Source organism: Mirounga leonina, unplaced genomic scaffold (genome assembly GCF_011800145.1).
Source record: "Mirounga leonina isolate KUSES-001 unplaced genomic scaffold, KU_Mleo_1.0 Mir_115, whole genome shotgun sequence".
Classification (NCBI taxonomy): Eukaryota; Metazoa; Chordata; class Mammalia; order Carnivora; family Phocidae; genus Mirounga; species Mirounga leonina.
In genome coordinates, this window is record NW_023270268.1 from 34,156,983 (window position 1) to 34,179,236 (window position 22,254).

At 36.4% G+C, this 22,254-nt stretch overlaps 1 protein-coding gene across 5 annotated transcripts in view; it reads right to left on the reverse strand.

The window, feature by feature from the left end:
- Positions 1 to 1,221: 1,221 nt before the first annotated feature.
- CEP70 (centrosomal protein 70) overlaps positions 1,222 to 22,254 on the reverse strand; it is a 106,131-nt gene continuing 85,098 nt past the window's right edge. For 4 of the 5 annotated variants that reach the window (XM_034995669.1, XM_034995688.1, XM_034995674.1 and 1 more), the window contains 7 exons: positions 20,834 to 20,939; positions 11,691 to 11,861; positions 6,675 to 6,821; positions 6,331 to 6,499; positions 5,843 to 5,957; positions 4,733 to 4,812; positions 1,509 to 1,844 (listed from right to left, as the gene is read on the reverse strand). In XM_034995669.1, coding sequence (XP_034851560.1) covers positions 1,783 to 1,844; positions 4,733 to 4,812; positions 5,843 to 5,957; positions 6,331 to 6,499; positions 6,675 to 6,821; positions 11,691 to 11,861; positions 20,834 to 20,939 — 850 coding nt within the window. In that variant the 3' untranslated portion in view covers positions 1,509 to 1,782. Of the gene's footprint in view, positions 1,845 to 4,732; positions 4,813 to 5,842; positions 5,958 to 6,330; positions 6,500 to 6,674; positions 6,822 to 11,690; positions 11,862 to 20,833; positions 20,940 to 22,254 lie in introns of all 5 variants that reach the window. The other variant, XM_034995662.1, reaches the window with a different exon arrangement.

A 22,254-nucleotide genomic window follows, 5' to 3' on the forward strand; every position in this document is an offset into this window, starting at 1 on the left:
TAGTAAAAAACTCAAAATACCTAAAATCTCCATCAATAAGTGAATGGATAAACAAACTGTGGTATACTCATACAACAGAATACTACACAGCAATAAAAAGGAATGAACTGTTAATAAATGCAACATGCAAAAATCTCAAAATAATTATGCTGAGTAAAAGAGGCCAGACAAAAAAAGAAATCAATTGTATGACTCCATTTACATGAAATCCCATAAAATGCAAATGAGTCTATAGTGACAGGGAGAGCAGATCAGTTGTTGCTTAGGGGTAAGCGGGGGCTGGGTAGGATTACCAAGGGCAAAGAGGTCACTTTTGGAGAGATGAGGTATGTTTAGTATTTTGATTGTGGTGATGGTTTCACAGGTATATATGTGTGTGTATCAGAACTTACCAAATTGTATACTTCAAATATGTACAGCTTATTAGTCAATTATATATCAATTAAAATGTAAAAAAAAAAAGGACCTAAACAATAATTGCAGTACTTTACTTGTATTTTAAATAATTAAAACTGGATAAAAGTAGATCTAACAGAGTCCACAGTTCTTCCTCCTAGTGGCACTGTCCCGCTCAGTGACCCTCCAAAAAAAACTCTGAGGCTTCTGAGGAAGAGTTTGAAAACCTGTTTTAAACTAAGAGCTAACCAGAGGCTCTTAAACTAGCTAACAAAATTTAAATTAACATAATTTTTAAATTATATTTCTTCCTTTCAAATACTGTTAGATTTACAAACTGCCTCATAGCAATTTCTTGGAGTAATCTAATCAACTAAGAGTATTTACATTATTGAATATCCAATTACTTTTTCTACTTAACCCTCAAAGACACAGATTCTTTCACAAATTATGGGCTGGAGTTTAGAAATGTAACTGCAGCCTAACAAAACAAAGAATTTTAAATCTAGAAAGAGACTAGGCCTGCTAGATATACAAGAATGGCGAGGGAGGGGGGTGCGGTAACACTGGCCCCTTAAAAAACCAGACTGAATATTGAGAACAGAGAATAAGCAGAAGGCAGCAAGAAAAGTATTCTTATATAAAATAAAATGCAGCAAGGCTCAGCCTTGTAAGAAAATATGATTCATTATTTGTGCGTAATATAAATAAGTCACTGAGGACACTTATATTTGGAAATTCTTCACAAAAACTTTATTTAAGATTTCATTTCCTTATAAAAAGTATATTACAAGATTGCAAAAAGATACTTTTTTTGATGAGAGACTACTATCTACTTATCTATATTACCTCATAATTCATTTCCTATCCTAACACAATGATAAAACATTTTTTCCTTTTCTTCCTCCTGCTTTGAAAAGGCAAGTGCCATGAGGGATATCTTAATAGAATGTGCCATTTCCTTGCCAGGAAAGCAATAGGTTCTTATTGGCTGAATTCAAGAGAGCCACTGGCAATCCTTGTTCCCAGAATCAAAAAGGCCACTAAACCCTCAACTTAAATACAACCTTTTTATTATTTGCAACCTCTCTGAGTTTGTTTTACTCACACATTAGATTTTAAAACAGTCTTAGACTTTAAGCACTGAAGAATTGCTTAAGAAATGTTTAAATGACTTAAGGTCAACTTACACTTTAGCTTACAATGTTTTCTATATAAGAATCTCAAAGTTAATAAAAATATAGATGCGAAGGACCCAATACTAAGAAGGGGATGAATTCTGAGAGTAAATACATTTATAACCCTGTCTCAAAGCAAGATCAATCCTATAAAATACTCAGAATGTTAAGAATGCAATTTACACAGTAAAAATGATTTGATTTGTTTTCAGTATGAAAGTATTTTTAATTTCTTTACTGCAGGTACAATGGCATCCAAGTCATCAATTTCTGTAACAGAAAAACATGAATAAGGAAAGAGTAGCTTTATCTAGTGATAGGCTCAGATGAAATGAGAATCTCTATGCAAAGCAAACCTCAAACACAAAGGCAACAACATTAGCTCTTTTATGCACATGAAATTTTTCTCTAATAGTGATGATAAGAGTGTCACTGATTCAGACACAGATGCTTCATAGGGCATCTGTTTGTAAAGCTACCCTATACCTACAAGTATCCTCTGACTCTGATAATAATCTCATTAGCAGTGTGCTCTTATTAAGCGATCCTACTGGCCACATTTGTGATATGTCATTGCTGCTTTAAATCCATGTAATTACATGGGTGAGCCTACATGGTGAAATCCTAGGTGAAAGCTGTCTCTTTTCTGGGTCCCTATCTGAGCACTTAATGATTTCTTCTCATGGAACACAGTCCTCTCCTTAATTCTATTGGAAAAATTTCTCATTAGTAGGATCATTCTTAGGTCTACCTTTTAGGATGAAACATATCTACGTAATAAAAAGTGTGAGACAAAGTACAAATCTCAAATGCAATGTGCTGAAGAGCTTAGTCTGGTCCAGCTTACTAGATCAACTAGTTCAGGTTCTTCTCTGCCAGATTCTTTGTGAATTTGATTTCTCTTTCTAAAACTGTCTTCTTCCAACTAGCCTGTTAAATTCACTGTCTGAAAGCTCTTGGCCACTGGAGAAGCAAGGTCCTTTTCTCTCATTATCTAGGCTCCAGCACTACAAGCCCCAGTGGCAAGTTCTCTAGATTCTTAACACTTTTTTCTACCTTATTCTGCTGGGCCACTGTTTATAAACTCATTTTCCTTTATATAAAACATGCTTCCTTAGGTTCTACCTCTCTTCCTCCATGTTTAGCTGAATTCTGGTTGCTTTTCCTTTAACCTAAACGTATAGCCCATGCTACTTAAGCTCCTGACTTCAGTCAGAATACTTGTCTAGATCCACTTACAAAGTGTCAAGATACCAGAAAAAAATATAAGCAAGTCTACAACAGAGAATTTGATTCACACCTTGCATCACCTGTTTTCTCACTAAATGAGATACCTGCCTTATAAATGAACCTTGCAGAGAAGGATCTTGGCTAATACGAGATCACACCACTTATATGAGAAAAACAAAGTCCTTCTCCACATCTGGTATTCAGTACAACACTCTGTAGTTGATGCTTAAAATGACATCTAGTAATAAAAATAGTTATATTTGCCAATCAGATTTAACTTTCCCAATGTTAAGTGTCATTTTTAATTCCAGAATTTCAACTGTGACATAAATAGAGTTCATCTGCAGGGAGACATGGCTTCTTGAAGTAAATGATCCCCCATGAACCATGAGGTCATAATATCTGAGAGGAAGTTTCTATAAAAGGATTCTAAAATGTGTTACCCGCACACCTATTAAAATGTTTATTAATGATGAGAACTTCCCTGTTTAACTGCTACCCCAAAGCAAGTAAAATCATATTATTCTATGAAACTAGGGTCTTCGGGATATGAGGCAACACATTTCTACAATTTCATGTCTCATCTTAAGTTTAGCTTTCAAATTACATTTTCCCTTGCTATGATCTTTTCAAACATATGAGCATGCCTAAAGCACATTCAGTCACTGTCTCCCTTGCTTCCACAGTCTACATAAAACTGGCCACAAAACTTCCTTTATGTTTACCAGGCTAGATACTCCAGTCAGATGCTTCTTTTCATTTATTCATCTTCTTACCAAATTTTAATTTACTCATTCCCTTATCTTCTACTAAACCTCATTTCCTCTTCTAATTTAATTTTATTATTTTTTTTATGTGAGCTCTCTGCCCAGTGTGGGGCTTGAACTCATGACCCCAAGATCAAGAGTTGCATGCTCTTCCCACTGAGCCAGCCGGGCGCCCCTCTTCTTCTAATTTAATTTCCTATGTCAAGGAGGCATTCTTTAAAAAAAATCTTTCAAATAAACTATATAAAAAAAAAATTCATCAGTGAATAAATCACTTTAAACCTTAAAAAGTGTTCTTAATAGTAAGATAAATTACTTTTATAGCCATATATAATCACACTTAAAATAAGAGCCTTGGGTTTCTATTTTGCCTATGATTCCTAAGCAAATTACATTTTTCCCTTTAAAAGATAATACTAATAACAAAACCCTCAATCTGACCAAGAATACAAATATATCTTTTTCCTTCTACAGATTTATAAATTTATCTTTTTTTTTTTTATGGATGTTTACTTTACATTACTTATCACCTGAGAAAGAAATTTAATTTGTATATTTTAAATAACACAGTAGGTAAGTTCTATCTTAAAAAAAAAAGAAGGCATGGGGCGCCTGGGTGGCTCAGATGGTTAAGCGTCTGCCTTCGGCTCAGGTCATGATCCCGGGGTCCTGGGATCGAGTCCCACATCTGGCTCCTTGCTCAGCAGGAAGCCGGCTTCTCCCTCTCCCACTCCCCCTGCTTGTGTCCCCTCTCTCGCTGTCTCTCTCTCTGACAAATAAATAAATAAAATCTTTAAAAAAAAAAAAAAAAACTAAACACCTTCAAGATCATAAATTCTATGAAGATTTCTCATTAGACCACGCCAGAGTCAGGGTTAACCTGGGCCTAACCAAAGTAAGACCATTTCTCATTTTATGGTTTCGAAGTAAAGGCAGCCTCTAGCTCTTTAAAGGATATGTGCTTCTCTGTTTTGTAGACCACACCAACCAACTCTAATTACAAGTTAGGAGTGTATTTCCAGAACTGTTAGTGGTTTTTAGATACTTTCTACCAAAACACTCTAGGTAAAAGCACTAATACAGCGACTAAGGAACACTCATCCCTCAAACCCACTGACATCTTAAGACTCGAAATTTAACCACCACCAACAAAGAGCTTACCTAAGATTTCAAGTAGATCATTAGTAAATGCCTGAAATGCTGGGAAAAATTCCTCATGTTCTTCCAGTTTGTTGATAATACTTTTAAAAAAAAATGCACAGTTTACACTGAATTTCCAACTTAAGGTTCTTGCATCTGATTGAAATAAAACATTCTCAAAATGGAAAGAAATTTCCTAATTTCAGTATAAATTTAATAATCATTTACTGCAATCCTTGTTCATCTAATACCACTTTTCTAAAACAAAACAAAACAAAAAACCAAACTCTTATTAATCATTGTAAACATGTGTCCCAAAGTTAAATTTAACATTCCTAATGTGGAAGATTTTCCATTTAGCTTGAGAATTTTCAAGAGAACTTGCTTTTTAACATTTGCTAAAAATTGTTTTTTATATCCCATATTCTATTAAACATTAAGAATAAGTATCAGTCATCAGTATAAATGTGGGAAAGGGGAAAAAGACCAATAGTGAGACATACATTCCTTTTAAAAGCATCAAGTATGAGAAAACTCAAGTGTCAGATCTTCCTAGGATACTTGCAGAATATATGGAATGGGTGGTATATGTCTGTGTTCCTCTTCCCATACGTTGTAGTATGAAATTGGGGGGGGGGGGGGGGGGGGAAGCGTTGCTTTAATATGTTTCCATATTTTAAAAAAACATCAGTTTTATTTTAGAGATGACTAGCTTTTAAAAAAACTCGTTAACATTTACTTTCTAATCAAATAATAAATACACTGGTAGCAATTACTAAGCGACCTATAGTAGTGTACTAAAAATAAGACTTGTTTATATACTCTGAATACTAACATGAAGTTGCTAACAAGGTGTGAATTTCTCCATATATAATTTCCCCTGGGAACAGGCTTATAGCAATAATGCTGGAGTCCTGACCCACCCTATGTAAACTTACAGGCCCTACGATCTATTTTTATCTTGAAAATACTTGGCATTCTCTCCATCAATAAGGTGTGAGATTATTTTAGACTGTCAAATTATTTAAAAGATGCTATCCCAAACAGGAAAGATAAATAACTTATGAAGTTCTGAAAGTCTTTAATTTCACCAATCCAAGCATTGTGGAAGATACTTTTTAAAATAAATACCTTTGGAGGTCTTCAGGTCCCAATACCTGCATAACCTGTTCATTCACATCCTCATTAATCAGCCTACACAATTTTCCAACTGTGTTCACCAACACACACAATGAAGATGAACTATCTGAAAGAGAGAAATAAAAGGATATTTTTAAAAAATATTTATTTATTTGACAAAGAGAGAAAGAGAGCACAAGCAGGGGGAGCAGTAGAAGGAGAGGGAGAAGCAGGCTCCCCGCCAAGCAGGGAGCCCGATGTGGGGCTCGATCCCACGACCCTGGGATCATGACCTGAGCCGAAGGCAGACGCTTAACCATCTGAGCCACCCAGGCGTCCCTAAAAGGATATTTTAAAAGAGAATTTCATCATCATTAAATCAAACATTTTATGCTTTAGTTATCCTCAATTTTCTTACTTTTCAATTTTTTAACCTACTTTTTGTTGATTTATTAGGAATAATTCTTAAACAGGGGCCAGAAAGGACAAAGAGTTATCACCTAATTCTAAGAGTTCTTGGAGGTTTCTCACAGCATTGTTCATTTCTCCAAGCCTAGTATAAACTTCATTCATTCGAGGATAGACTCCATTTAAAGAAGGCACATCAAATAACTTTTGGAAGTGAGAAACAATAGCTTGCAAAGTTTTTAAGTTTGGCATATTGCTGTCCTGTCCAAAAGAGGGAGAAACAGTTCACATGTTAAAATAATCCCAAGACATTAAAAAAAACTTTAAAAAGAGAAAAAGAATCTTAGTAGAACAAATACCAATATCTGTATCACTATCAGTTTTTAAGATAAGATTACATTAAAATGTGAACATTTACATAAGTATTATGCATTACCTTTTCCTTATTTTCAACTTCTTCTAACATGGTATCTACTATAAACAACAGATCTTCAATTCTGATACCTTCATTTTCATCCTGCTTTTTTAAATTATGCCAAGGCACCAGTTCTGCAGATAGTATTTTCAAGGACTTATACAAATCCTTTATAACAAAAGAAACAACATGGTATTATTGACCTTAAAAAAGTTTCCATAATAATGCTAATAAAATATAATTATCCAGGCAGTTTTAATATATATAAACCATCATCAGTACTTTTTAAAAATACCATTGCCAGCTTAGAAAAAGTCTGTTAAATTTGTTTTCTCCAGATAAATATAGGGCTTACAAAAAACATGATATATTGATTATCTGAAATCTGGATATTTAAAGTAATGATGTTATTTATTAGTAGTATATGTTATTTAAGTAATTATTTTTGAACTATTGATGGATAAAAAATAAGCTTATCCTTTATATTTTGGCCTTGAATAATTTTATAACAGATTTATTGAGATATAATTCACATAAAATTCATTCTCTATAAGTGTGCAATTCAGTAATTTTAATCAGTTTTCAGAGATGTACAATCATCACCATTATCTAATTTCAGAACAGTTTCATCACCCCAAAAAGAAATCCCATACCCATTTACTGCCATTCCCCATTCTTTCCTATCCCAGCACCTGGGTCACTACTAACCTACTTTCTGTTTCTATGGATTTGCCTTTATGTGAAATGCCCAGAATAGGCAAAACCATAGAAACAGATAAGTGGCCTTTGTGACTGGCTTTCCTTCACTTAGGATAATGTTTTCTTTTTTTTTTTTTTTTTTTAGAGAGCGAGCGAGAGAGAAACAGCATGAGAGGGGAGAGGGTCAGAGGGAGAAGCAGGCTCCCCGCTGAGCCGGGAGCCTGATGTGGGACTCGATCCCAGGACCCCGGGATCATGACCTGAGCTAAAGGCAGACGCCCAACCATCTGAGCCACCCAGGCGCCCAAGGATAATGTTTTCAATATTCATCCATTATAGCATTTATTTCTGGGCAGGTTTTAATTTGAAAAACTAATTTAATTTAAAAGATTCTAAATTAAATTAATTCTACTTAATCTTCATGACAGCCTACTTAATTCTCTTGGCCTAGACAGGTTCTCCTAATTTATTTTAAGCTGTGCACAAAGGACAAAGCCACTTGAAGTTTAAAACTGGTCAAACCGATAAAAATTTACTGAGCATTTGCTATGTGTATGGCACAATGCTTGGCCCTTTAGAACACTGCTGTCCAAACGAAATGTAAGTCAGAGTAATTTTATTTACTTATTTTTTTAATATGATAGTTGACACACAGTATTACATTAGTTTCAGGTATATGACTTAGTGATTTGACAAGTTTATACATTATGCTATGTTCATCCCAAGTATAGCTACCATCTGTCCCATTACACTGCTATTAAAGTACCACTGTAAGTAATTTTAAATTGTTGAGTAGCCACACTTAAAGTAAAAAGAAACGGGTAACATTAACTTTAATATCTTTGGTTTAACCCACTATATCCAAATATTATCATTTTAATACATAATCAATATTTTGTTTTTTTCTATACTCTTTTAAATCTGGTAGGTATTTTAAACTTGCAGCACATCTCAACTGAGACTAGCACATTTTAGGTGATCAAAAGCTAAATGTGGCTAGTGGTTACTGTATTAGACAGTGCAACCCTAAAATACAGAAAGAAGTACGGGAAATTCTTTTTCCAACTCCTTATTTGAGTCCTCCACTTATTTATCATTCTCCAGTGAATGCCCAGACCTCCCTCACATCTGTAACCTTTCATTTGTTAAGAAGGCAATTACTATTTCAGCAATTCAAGGCAATATGTCAGTATCCAATGAATGTTTTAAACAATAAGTGCCACTAGAATTTGAAAAAGAAGTCAGGAAGTTGCAGCATAAAAACCTTCATTAACTAATGCTTCATCAACAAGGTGCAATTATAAAGAAATGGTCTTCAGTAAAAAGCACACCAAATATAAATTTTGCTTGGGAATAAAGTATTAGATAGGTAAGATAAAGAGCTGTTCCGGTCTACTTGGCAGTGACAGGATGGTTGTAGCATAGTCCATCAAGCCCTGAAAAATCTAAAAGAGGGTCTCCTGTGTTCTCCATATTGCTTAGCTGTGGGGATGTAGACGTACAACCAATGTCCTGTCTTTGTACAGCAGGCCTCTGGAGCACTGGGGAATGGGAAAGCCCCAAGGTACAACAGCATACTGGATTGGGAAAGCAACAGTATCTAGCTCAACTTTCCCGAAAAGGTGAGTGGGAAGACAGAAGGAAGAAAACAGACAGCTCCTTCATGCCTTTCCCATCCTTCTCTTTTAAGCCAAATCTAACCCGAGGAAAAAACTAATCTAGGAAGATGGTTGTCCCAACCTTAAAGGCTACTACAACACAGAAAACCTTTCATATGAGGCCACAAAGAACTTACATAGTTTCTCAATTTGGATCCTGATTCTGCAGTAATAAATATCTGAAGCACTGCCTAAAATCCATGAGTTACTTCAGCGGCAGAACCACTAAATTCGTCTCAGGGGTCCTTGGACTATTCTAATTATGTAGCTTACTCTCCTTGTCTCCTTCTAGTGGAAAAACTATACAGTAGCAAGAACTCACCACCACTGTAAAGCTTTTCTTGGGGGTTCTTCCTCTTCCAGAATCTGGAGCACAAGTCATCTACCTCATTCACTTAGCACTTTATCACGGGCTGTTTTTTTTAAGATTTTATTTATTTATTTGAAAGAGTGAGAGAGCACAAGCAGGGGGAGGGGCAGAGGGAGAGGGAAAGTAGGCTCCCCACTGAGCAGGGAGCCCGATGTGGGGCTCGATCCCAGGACATCAGGATCATGACCTGAGCTAAGGGCAGACACTTAACCGACTGAGCCACCCAGGCGCCCCCTTTCATGGGCTGTTTTTATGGCATTCATTTCTTCTAATGATATCTTGAATGGTTAAATTTTATTTCGTGTTTTTTAGTAAGTTGTATCTCCAATTAGTCTGAATCTTGTGTTCATTTTTTTAAAAGATTTTACTTAATTTATTTGAGAGAGAGAGAGAGCATGAGCAGGGGTAGAAGCAGAGGAGGAGAGAGAGAGAATGTGAAGCAGACTCCACGCTGAGTGCAGAACCAATGAGGGGCTTGATCCCACAACTTCGAGATCATGACCTGAGCCAAACTAGGAGCTGGATGCTTAACTGACTGAGCCACCCAGGCACTTCATGTTCATCTTTTCTGATTACCTCCCCAATGCCTTGAACATAGTAAATCATCAGTAACTATCCATTTATTTGATTCTTCCTTTTGTCTCCTTTCTCTTCTAGTCTTTTAACTTCTCTTGGCAAGCCTGGGCATGTTCTAGCCCATCTTCCTTGAGAGGAAATGAAGTAGGGTTAGCACAATGGGGCACCTGGGTGGCTAGTTAGGTGTCTGACTCTTGGTTTTGGCTCAGGACATGATCTGATGGGTCATGGGATCAAGCCCCACATTGGGGTCCCTGCTCAGCAGGGAGTTTGCTTGAGGATTCTCTTCCTCTGCCCCTCCCCCAACTTGCTCAATTGCTCTCTCTCTCAAATAAAAAAATAAATCTTTTTAAAGTGGTGTTAGCACCATTTCCTCCTACTGGGAGAACCCCTGACAAGCAGTGACTGGGTTTACATAATTAACCACTAATTATTTACCCTCTGCTAAGATATAAACTGGAGAGACTCAGGTCTATAAGACAGGTATATTAATCTAACACTATCACTCAATTAAAATGCTTTCTATTTTATAGCTCTATCTGATCCCTATATAAAAAGGGAAGGCAAAATTAGGCTAATGTGAAGATTCTTTCATCATTACAGGTATGTTTTCATTAATTTTTAAAAATTCAATATCATCTTCATTTTGTTGTCTTGGAATTTGTTATTCTGCTTCATTGTTTTGACAAATATCGAGCACTCATTATGTATCAGAAGGTTCCTTGGGACACATCAGAGAACAAAAAAAGGTAAAACTCATAAAGCTTATACATTCTTACACATATCTTCTGTATCATTTATACTTCATGCAATAAGGTTTGTTGACAAATACTGTTACTGAATCGCATCCTATGAACAGAGGTAGTGCTATATATATTAGTTATTGAAAAATCTAAAGATCAGGGGTGCCTGGGTGGCTCAGTCAGTTAAGTGTCTGACTTGATTTCAGCTCAGGTCATGATCCCAGGGTCATGAGATCGAGCCCTGCGTCAGGATCCATGCCTCCATGGAACCTGCTTAGAATTCTCTCTCCTTTTCCCTTTGCCCCTCCCCTCTCTCTCTAAAAAAACAAAAGAAAGAAAGAAAAATCTAAAGATTAAAGGGAACAGAAACTAAATATTAATGACCTTAGCAATTCACCTTTCAGTGAACTACTCAACAAAAACTGAAAAACCTGAAGATACACGATAAATACACAGTAACTCTAGAAACTGAAGAAATTTTTATCTTTCATGGATAGAATAGGTAAAAGTAGTATTGGCTGCTACTGAACTATTAACTGCTCTACAGAATAGGCAGATGTGGACAGTTTTGAGAGAAGGAAAATGATTTAAAATATGAAGAGGGAAAAAAATCCCTAATTAAAATGGAATGAAGGATAAAACATTACATCTCAAGAGAAGTAAGGGCCAGGAAAATCTGTAGCATGGAGATACCAAAAAGAGGAAGATGAAGGTAGAACAGTGAAGGGCCCAGAAGTGCAAAACAGATTTTCAACATGGCAACAGGCCTAAAAAAAGTATTTGGTAGAACTTTACAGGAGGTAAAGCTTATAGTAATGATAACATCAAATAGGTAGTACTTAAAACTGATATGGTAAGTAGCAAGTTTTAAGTTTTAAATAAACTAAACTATACAGATGATACAAACAAAAAAATGAAGCCTAGTCCTATTAATAAAGCCCAGAGACTCCAATAGATTTTCAAAGCATGTAAAAAATATTCAACCCCTTACCTTTAGGGAAGTCAGTTGATCTGCCCACATTTCTATTATAGGAATAAGATGTTCAAATCCACAATCCTGAACAAGATCTTTATTAAAATGTTGGGCTCCTCCTTTGCTCTGTTTATAAATTATTACTGGAGCTCTTGGATTGTGAACAATTGAATTGATGCTATTCAGAACCTTAAAAAAAAAAAAGAATGTTTTTAAGTTGAAATGTTTATCATAGTCTTATCAAAGTGATTTAGGTTAAGAGAGCACTTTATATGTCAATGTATCATCATTTTCAGAATTAATTTTAGGCATTAAGAAGTTCTTTAATAGTACTGACACCTGTAATGTTTACAGCAGTTTTATCAACATAATTAAACATATAAGTTCTAATGAGAACCAGAGACTTCAAAGAAAAGCTAAAATGCATTTTCAAATGATTTGGACTTTAAAGTAGATTATGAATGACCTATTACAATTCACACAGGGAAAAATAATCATCAATACATCCTTAGCTAGAGTCTCACATTTCTCTAATTCTATCTCCTCATATTTAAGCTAAATCAGATGTTGAAAGGGGGCATTTCCTGTTGTCTCATAACTTCAGTTAAGTTCAAAGTTCAAGGACAATGAATAATAAAGTCCAACACATTCTATACAGAAATCCTGGAAACATCATGCCAATTCTGGAAACCCCAGACCCAATTCAGAGAACTAATCCTTAAAATGCTGTTCCTCTACAACCACTCTCAGTACCAAAATCTGTATTATCAAGGTTCTACAGAGAAACAGGAACAATGTGTATGTATATAAATATACCTAAAAAGATTTATTATAAGGAACTGGCTCACACAATTATGGAAGCAGGTAAGTCCCAATTTCTGCAGTAGGCAAGCTTGGACCCAAGAGAGCCAATGGAGTAGTTCTAGTCTGAATGCCCACAGGCTTGAGACCCAGGAAGAGACAGTGCTTCAGTTCAAGTTTGAAGGCAAGAAAAAAACTGATGTCCCAGCTCAAAGGCAGTCAGTCAAGTGGAGCTCCTTCTTACTCAGCCCCTCTGTTTTAGTCAGGTCTTCAAATGACTGAATGAGACTCATTCACATTAGGGAAGGCAATCTGCTTTACCCAGTCTGCCAAATCAAATGTTAATCTCATCCATAAACACCTCACAGACGTATTCAGAATAATGTCTGACCAAGTATCTGGGCACCCTGTGGCCCAGTCAAGTTGATACATAAAATGAACCATCATAAATACCCACATAATCTCTACCTAGATTTAACAATTGTTAACATTTTCCCATATCTGCTCACTTAGCTGAACTTTCTAAAGAAAATAGACATGATAAAACTTTACCCTCAAATACTTAAGTATGCATCTCTTAAAAGTAAGCATATTCTCCTACAAAATCCTAACACATTATACATAAGAAATTTAACAGTAATTAGGGGCACCTGGGTGGCTCAGTCAGTTAAGCATCTGCCTTTGGCTCAGGTTATGATCCCAGAGTGCTGGGATGGGGTCCCACATAGGGCTCCCTGCTCAATGGGGAGCTCGCTTCTCCCACTCCCTCTGCCGCTCCCCCTGCTTGTGCTCTCTTTCTCTCTCAAATAAATAATAAATAAAATCTAAAAAAAAAAAAAAAGAAATTTAATAGTAATTCCCTAATATCATCAATGCCTGGAGTAAATCTTAAGTATCTTTTTTTTTTTTTAAAGATTTTATTTATTTATTTGAGAGAGAGAGAATGAGTTAGAGCACATGAGATGAGGGAGGGTCAGAGGGAGAAGCAGACTCCCCGCCGAGCAGGGAGCCCGATGCGGGACTCGATCCAGGGACTCCAGGATCATGATCTGAGCCGAAGGCAGTCGCTTAACCAACTGAGCCACCCAGGCGCCCTTAAGTATCTTAATATGTACAGTATGTGACTATAACCCCTCTGCCAAAAGCTATGAGTTCTACCAAGGAGAGGAAAGGAAGACCCAAAACAGCAAGTTTAAACAAAGAAGAGTAAAGCCATTTCCTTATTTACCACCATCAAGCCCAGACCATTTAATAAATAGCTACATAAGTATAAAAACAAGATACTATTTTGATCTCAAATCTTTGTCCCTACTCATACTTCAAGCTATATAACTCACAGGTCTCTTGGTACTAAGATTTCAGATGTTTACTGAGGTGCTTTTGTTTTGAGTTCAAGAGAGTATTTCAACATTTTCTTCTCTTGTATTTAAACACATTTCAATGGAAAAATTAATTCCCCTCCACAGAATTATTAATGACAGCAGAGCATATTCTTATGACTTGACCACAATCAGGTGAATGGCAGCAAAATATGTATTAACAGTGAGGAAACAGTAAAATGACAATTACGAGAGAGATGGGAATTAAAAAAAAAACAACTCAAAAATAGGTCTTACCTATTCAGAAACAGTTTGTAGATACTAATAAACTCTTGCTATGGATAAAAACTGTATCTTAAGAGTAATCATTAGACAAATAGAAAAGAATTAAGATGACAAATGTCCTAAGTACTTGAAGAGAAAAAAAGACAAATCTCAACCCAGCAAATGTCAGGAAAAGAACAGAACCAAAAACCATATATAGAAAACAGAAAGATGTCAGGAATAAAAGCAGATATATGAGTTGGTCTCAATATCCATGAATGGTTTTATTCCCCTGTTAAAGGACAAAGCCTCTCAAATTGTATCTAAGAAACAAGATGAAATAAAAGAAATTCAGTTACATGCTGGGTACAAAAGAGTTATCAAAAGAAAAACAAAAACAAAAAAACAGTTTTCAGAAAAGTGCCTGGAAATAAAATCAACTCAGAGATATATGAATAACCAGCAACAATCAATTAGAAAATGTAATGGAAAAAAGGATGCTATTCTCAATAGCAATAAAAGTTATAAAATACCTAGGAAAATAAACCTAACAAAAAATACTCAAGAGCTAAATTTAAAAATATATAAAACTTTATTCAAGGCTACAAAAGAAGGCCCACGTAAAATTAGAGACATATTTCTGAATGAGATGATTCAAAACTATAAAGGTGTCACCTTTCCAAATATTAATCTAAAAAGTTAATCCAATTATAGTTCATCTCAATAGGATCTATTTTTGATTTTGACAAATTGTTCCTCCAGAAGAATAAATAGCAAAGGAAAAATTTTTATAAGAACAATGACAAGATTCTTACCCTAAAAGGTATCAAAACCTACTATAAAATTACAGAAGTTAAAAGAATATGACAATAGTATAAAAATGGAACAGACTAGAGAATCTAGACACAAACCTATGCATATGAGTAGATATGATAAAGGTTTCATTTCAATGAAGTAGAGAAAGAATGGTCTATGAGAAACTGTAAACTCAAATGCCTCTAGAAGCAAGGTAAGACCATGACTGAGTGAAACAAGGATGGCCAAGGGCTGTAGCTAACTGAAGAATACAGGCCCATATGTGACAGGGGAGAGGCTTATGCCTACGATATCTGCCCTGATAATGACTATGCAGGAATTTGTTGCCAGATTCTGTGGGCTTTTTTTTTTTTTAAAGATTTTATTTATTTATTTGACAGAGAGAGAGAGCACGCACAAGCAGAGGGAGCCCGATGCGGGGTTCGATCCCAGGACCCTGGGATCATGACCTGAGCTGAAGGCCGACGCCCAACCGACTGAGCCACCCAGGTGCCCCTGGATTCTGTGGGGTTTTGTTTTTTTTTTTAAGATTTTATTTATTTATTTGACAGAGAGAAACACAGCAAGAGATGGAACACAAGCAGAGGGAGTGGGAGAGGGAGAAGCAGGCTTCCTGCAGAGCAGGGAGCCTGATGCGGGGCTCGATCCCAGGACCCTGGGACCATGACCTGAGCCAAAGGCAGACGCTTAACAACTGAGCCACCCAGGCGCCCTGATTCTGTGGCTTTTTAAGAGAAGCTTAGAAATAAGCTTAGAAGTAAGAACTTAACAAAATATCTTAATTTTTAAAATATTGGTAATTAATTCAAAGTTTAAAAAACCCTGTGTGGGTCCAATAAAATATGAGCATAGGTCTAGTTCAGTCAGTACATAGGCTTAATCACTCATCTATTCAATAAATGGTCTATAAAACCAGCAAGGTTAGATCTCTACATCATACCACTTAGAAAATTAAAGTTTATATGGACTAAATATCTAAATAAAAACAAAACTATGTAAGGACCTTAAGAAAATAGATTTACATATATAATAACAACAGCAACAATAATAATAATTATACCAACAACAGCAAAAACACAAACAATAAAAAGGGAAATGGCTTAAGGGAGGAGGATAGGAAAAAGGATTATAAAATCCTTTATTTTTTAGTATACTTAGCTAATAAAATTTTATTATTTATTTATTTGTGAGAGAGAGAGAGAGCACGAGCAGGGGAGAAGGGCGGAGGAAGAGGGAGAAAGAGACTCCCCACTGAGCAGGGAGCCTGACCCAGGACTCTGGGATCATGACCTGGGCCGAAAGCAGATGCTTAACTGACTGAACCACCCAGGCACCCCAAAATCTTAAAAATCTTATCAGCTTTTTACTACCCTGCTTTGAATTAGGCCAAAGTCTTTCAAGGAGTAAGACAAAATCTAAGTCAAGCTACCTACAATGTTTTTAGCCAAGAAGATATGTCATGATAAGACAGGATAAGCACACACAAATACAAATATTCCTTACCATCTGATAATTTAGTAAACTGAGGTGGAAACCAAGTTTCAAATATAATAATAGTAGTGGATTTTAACACTCTACTTACATCAATGGACAGATCATCTAAAGAGAACATAAACAAGAAAATAAAGGCTTTGAATGATACACTGGACCAGATGGACTTAACAGATATATTCAAAACATCCAATCCTAAAACAGCATAATATACATCTTTTTCAAGTGCACATGAACATTCTTCAGAATAAATCACATATTAGGTCACAAAACAGGCCTCAACAAATAAAAAAAGACTGAAATCATACCATGCACCTTTTCTGACCACAATATTATGGAACTAGAAGTCAACCACAAGGAAAAATCTGGAAAGAGCACAAACACATGGAGGTTAAACAACATGCTACTAAACAATGAATGGGTCAACCAGGAAATAAAAGAAGAAATTTTTAAAAAAATACATGGAAACAAATGAAAATGAAAACCCAATGGTCCAAAATCTTTGAGATGGAGCAAAAGCAATCCTAAGAGGGAAGTATATAGCAATACAGGCCTACCTCAAGAAGCAAGAAAAAATCTCAAACAACCTAACTTTACACGTAAAGGAGCTAGAAAAAGAACAAATGAAGCCCAAAGCCAGGAGAAGGAAAATAAAGACTAGAGCAGAAATAAATGCAATAAAAACTAAAAAAACAATAGCACAGATCAATGAAACCAGGAGCTGATTCTTTGAAAAGATCAACAAAATTGGTAAACCTCTAGCCAGGCTTATCAAAAAGAAAAGAGAAAGGACCCAAATAAATAAAATCACAAATGAGAGAGAAGTAACAACCAAAAGCACAGAAATATAAACAATTATAAGAGAATATTATGAAAAACTATGCCAATAAATTAGACAACCTAGAAGAAATGGATTCCCAGAAACATTACCAAAACTGAAACAGGAAGAAATAGAAAACTTGAACAGACTGATAGCCAGCAAATAAAATGAATTAGTAATCAAAAAACTCCCAACAAACATAAGTCCAGGACCAGATGGCTTCATATGCAAATTCTACCAAACATTTAAAGAAGAGTTAATACATGTTTTTCTCTAACTATTCCAAAAAATAGAAAAGGAAGGAAAACTTCCAAATTCATTCTATGAGGCCAGCATTACCCTGATACCAAAACCAGATAAAGACACCACACAAAAAAAGAGAACAGGCCAATATCTCTGATGAACACAGATGCAAAAATTCTCAATAAAATACTAGCATACCGAATCCAACAATACATTTAAAAAATCATTCACCACAATCAAGTGGGATTTATTCCTGGGTTGCAAGGATGGTTCAATGTTTGCAAATCAATCAACATGATACATCCCACTAATAAAAAGAAAGGATAAGAACCATATGATCATTTCAACAGATGCAGAAAAAGCATTTGACAAAGTACAACATCCATTCATGATAAAAACCCTCAACAAAGTAGGTTTAGAGGGAAAATACTACAACATAGTAAAGGCCATATATGAAAAACCCACAGCTAATACCCTAAATGGGGAAAAACTGAGAGCTTTTCCTCTATAGTCACAAACAAGACAGAGATGTCCACTCCTACCACACAGTACTGGAAGTCCTAGCCATAGCAGTCAGACAACAAAAGAAATAAAAGGCATTCAAATCAGCAAGGAAGAAGTGAAACTTTCACTATTTGCAGATGGCAAGATACTACACATAGAAAACCTGAAAGAATCCTCCAAAAAACTGCTAGAACAAATGAATTCAGTTGAGTCTCAAGATACAAAATCAATGTACAGAAATCTACTGGATTTCTATATACCAATAATGAAGCAGCAGAAAGAGAAATTAAGAAAACAATCCCATTTGCAGGGGCACCTGGGTGGCTCAGCTGGTTAAGTGGCTGCCTTCAGCTCAGGTCATGATCTCAGGGTCCTGGGACTGAGCCCCACTTAGGACTCCCCTCCTCAGAGGGGAGTCTGCTTTTCCCTCTGCCCTTCCCTCCCCCCCTCCCCCAGCTCGTGTGTGCTCTCTCAAATAAAATCTTAAAAAAAAAAAAAGAAGGAAGGAAGGAAACAATCCCATTTACAATTGCACCAAAAACAGTAAGATCGCTAGGAATAAACCTATCCAAAGAGGTTTAAGACCTGTACTCTGAAAACTATAAAATACTGATGAAAGAAACTGAAGATGATAGAAAGAAATAGAAAGACATTCCAAACTCATGGACTGGAAGAACAAATACTGTTAGAATGTCTATACCACCCAAAGCAATCTATACATTTAATGCAATCCCTATCAAAATACCAACAGCATTTTTCATAGTGCTATAACAAATAATCCTAAAATTTGTATGGAACCACAAAAGACTCTGAATAGCCAAAGCAACCTTGAAAAAGAAAAACAAAACTGGAGGTATCACAATTCTCGACTTCAAGTTATATTACAAAGCTACACTAATCAAAACAGAATGGTACTGGCACAAAAACAGACACCTAGATCAATAAAACTCAGAATAGAAAACTCAGAAATGAACCCATAATTATACAGTCAATTAATCTTCGATGAAGAAGAAAAGAATATCCAATAGGAAAAAGCTCTCTTTAACAAATGGTTCTGGGAAAACAGGGCAGCAACATGCAAAAGAATGAAACTGGACCACTTTTTTACACCATACACAAAAATTAATTCAAAATGGATTAAAGACCTAAATGTGAGACCTGAAACCATAAAAATCCTAGAAGAGAATACAGGCAGTAACTTCTTTGACATTAGCTGTAGCAACTTCTTCCTAGATATGTCTCCTAAGGCAAAGGAAACAAAAGCAAAAATAAACTATTGGGACTACATCAAAATAAAGCTTCTGCACAGAGAAGGAAACAAGGCAACCTACAGATTGGGAGAAGATATTTGTAAATGATATATCTGATAAAGGGACATATCCAAAATATATGAAGACCTTATACAACTCAACACCCAAAAAACAACCTAATTAAAAAATGGGCAGGATATGGGGGCAATCTGGCTGTGACATCTGTCACCCCACTGTTCGCCAGGGTTGATTCAGCTGATCTGGCTGGCTAGGCAAGTGTCCCTTTCCTCCCTCACCACTCCATGTGCATCCCTCCGGAAGCTGCAGGTTTGGTCAAAGAGGACAATCTTCCCCAATTGAGGAGGACTATTCTTCAGTCAAGGGTATACAAGTAGCTGCATTCCCCTACTAGAACCTCCAAACAAGCTCTCAAGGTCCATTTGTAGGAGAATGTAGGGTAGTCAAGTTTTCAAGGTTCTAGACCACATCCAAATGAGGCCCTACATGTGGCAGTCTGCCTTTCTTTAAAAAGGGGGGGGGGGGCAGAAGATATGAATAGACATTTTTCTGAAGAAGGCATACAGATGGCTAACATACACATGAAAAGATGCTCAACATCACTCACCATCAGGGAAATGCAAATCAAAATTACAATGAGATATCACCTCACACCTGTCAGAATGGCTAAAATCAACAACACAAGAAACAAAAGGTGTAGGGGAGGATGTGGAGAAAAAGAAACCCTCGTGCACTGTTGGTGGGAATACAAACTGGTACAGCCACTGTAGATAACAGCATAGAGGTTCCCTAAGAAGTTAAAAATAGAACTACCCTAGGATCCAGCGACTGCACTACTAGGTATTTACCCAAAGAATACAAAAATACTAACTCAAAGGGATACATGCACTCTGATGTTTATAGCAGTGTTATTTACAATAGCCAAATTATGGTAACAGCCTATGTGTCTATCAATTGATGAATGGATAAAGAAGATGTGGTATGTGTATATATATACGTATGTATATATACATATACACATGCATATGCATATACATGCATACATACATATATATGTATGTATATACATATGTGTGTATGTGTGTATACACACACACAAATGGAGTATTACACAACCATAAAAAAATGAAATTTTGTCATTTGCAAGGACACGAATGGAGCTAGAAAGTATTATGCTAAGTGATATAAGTCAGAGAAAGACAAACATCACATGATTTCACTCATATGTGGAATTCAAGAAACAAAACGGGCACCTGGCTGGCTCAGTCAGGGGAGCATGTGACTCTTGATCTCAGGGTTACAAGTAGAGATTACTTAAAAATGTAAAAAATTTTAAAAATTAAAAAGAAAACAAAACCAAAAAGGGAGAATAACTACAGAGAACAAACTGATGGTTACCAGAAGGGAGGTGCGGGGGGCGGGGGATGGGTGAAATAGGTGATAGGGATTAAGGAGTACTCTCATTGTGATGAGCACCAGGTGTTGATTGCATGGAAGTGTTGAATCACTATACTGTACACCTGAAACTAATATTAGACTGTATGTTAACTGGAATTCAAATAAAAAGTTGAAAAAAAAAAAAAAGAAACCAAGGTTCACTACAAATAACCAGTCTCTTTGCCAGTTGTTCAATACCTGAAAGTATCTCTGGTCAATTAGGGCCTGCTGCTGGTTATCTTTGCTGGGTTCATCTGGTTTCTCTGGGTCCTCTGCCTTTTTTTGACTGATAAGATCCTGTAATCTAAAGGGGAAAAAATAAATCAAGATAAAATACTTTACTAGACACTGGATTAAGACGACAAACTGAGTCAATGATTCAGCTACCCTCCAACATCTTTAAATTAATTTTTTTAAAGATTTATTTATTTGAGAGACAGAGTGTGTGTGCATGAGCAGGGGGTGGGGTGGGGGAATGGGCAGAAGGAGAGGAAGTGGAGAGAATCTGAAGCAGACTTCCCTGATGAGGGCAGAGCTGACACAGAACTTGATCCCATGACCCCAAGATCATGACCCAAGCTGGAATCAAGAGTCTGACTGAGCCATCCAGGCACCCCTAACCCTCCAACAGCTTTATGTCATATTTACATATATATACCTTTTATACACACACATTTTTTACATTTAATTTTGTAAGTCATATTGTCACTGGAAAACAAGAATGCCCCCTCAATAGACCACAAATTAGAAGAAATCGCTGAAAACAAAAGGGATCAGACTGAAGAAGAAAGTTCTAACCACACCCCAACACTTGCAAAAAGTAGAATAGGAAAGAACTACAGGAAATGATGAAAGCAACTTCCAAGGTACTCTGAGATTGGAGGCTATAGGTAAAGGGAGCAAGGAGCAATGCTCAGGGCAATTTGGGCTCTGTAGCAGCAAGAACTAGACAGTACGGTTCTTCCTTCTTTATACTGTATTTGTACCAAAGAACAACCAACAGTGATGCCTGGGCTAGTCAAGAGGGCATGGAAACCCAAGAGACCACTGTTCCAAGTGGCTACCAGAAATCTGACAAAGTTTCTTTGCCTAGAAACCTATGTAAGAGTGTATCCACCTAGTAGCAAACCCTTTCCCTTCACCAAATATCTCTTATGTCAGGCTGTAGTAAACATTCTCCTCCCACCCACCATGCCTCTGGAAAAAAATAGTCTCTGACTAAAACCCATTTCAAATTAACCACATTAAATTTGAGTATGCCTATCAGTTTCCTGCAGAACCCTGACTCATTAAATCCATTCATGACTCATTAATGAGCTTGACCTGCTATTTCTAAAATAGAATAGCAATATTCCTGGGCACTTGGGTGGCTCCATCAGTTAAGCATCAGACTCTTGATCTCAGCTCAGATCTTGATCTTGGGGTTGTGAGTTCAAGCCCTGAGTTGGGCTCCACACTTGTTGAAAAAAAAAAAAAGCAATATTCCATCATGTCATTTGCTGGCTAAAAAACAAATCAATGGCAGGGCACCTAGGTGGCTCAGTTGGTTAAGCATTGGACTCTTGGTTTCGGCTCACGTATTGATCTCAGGGTCTTGAGTTCGAACCCCGCGTGGGCTC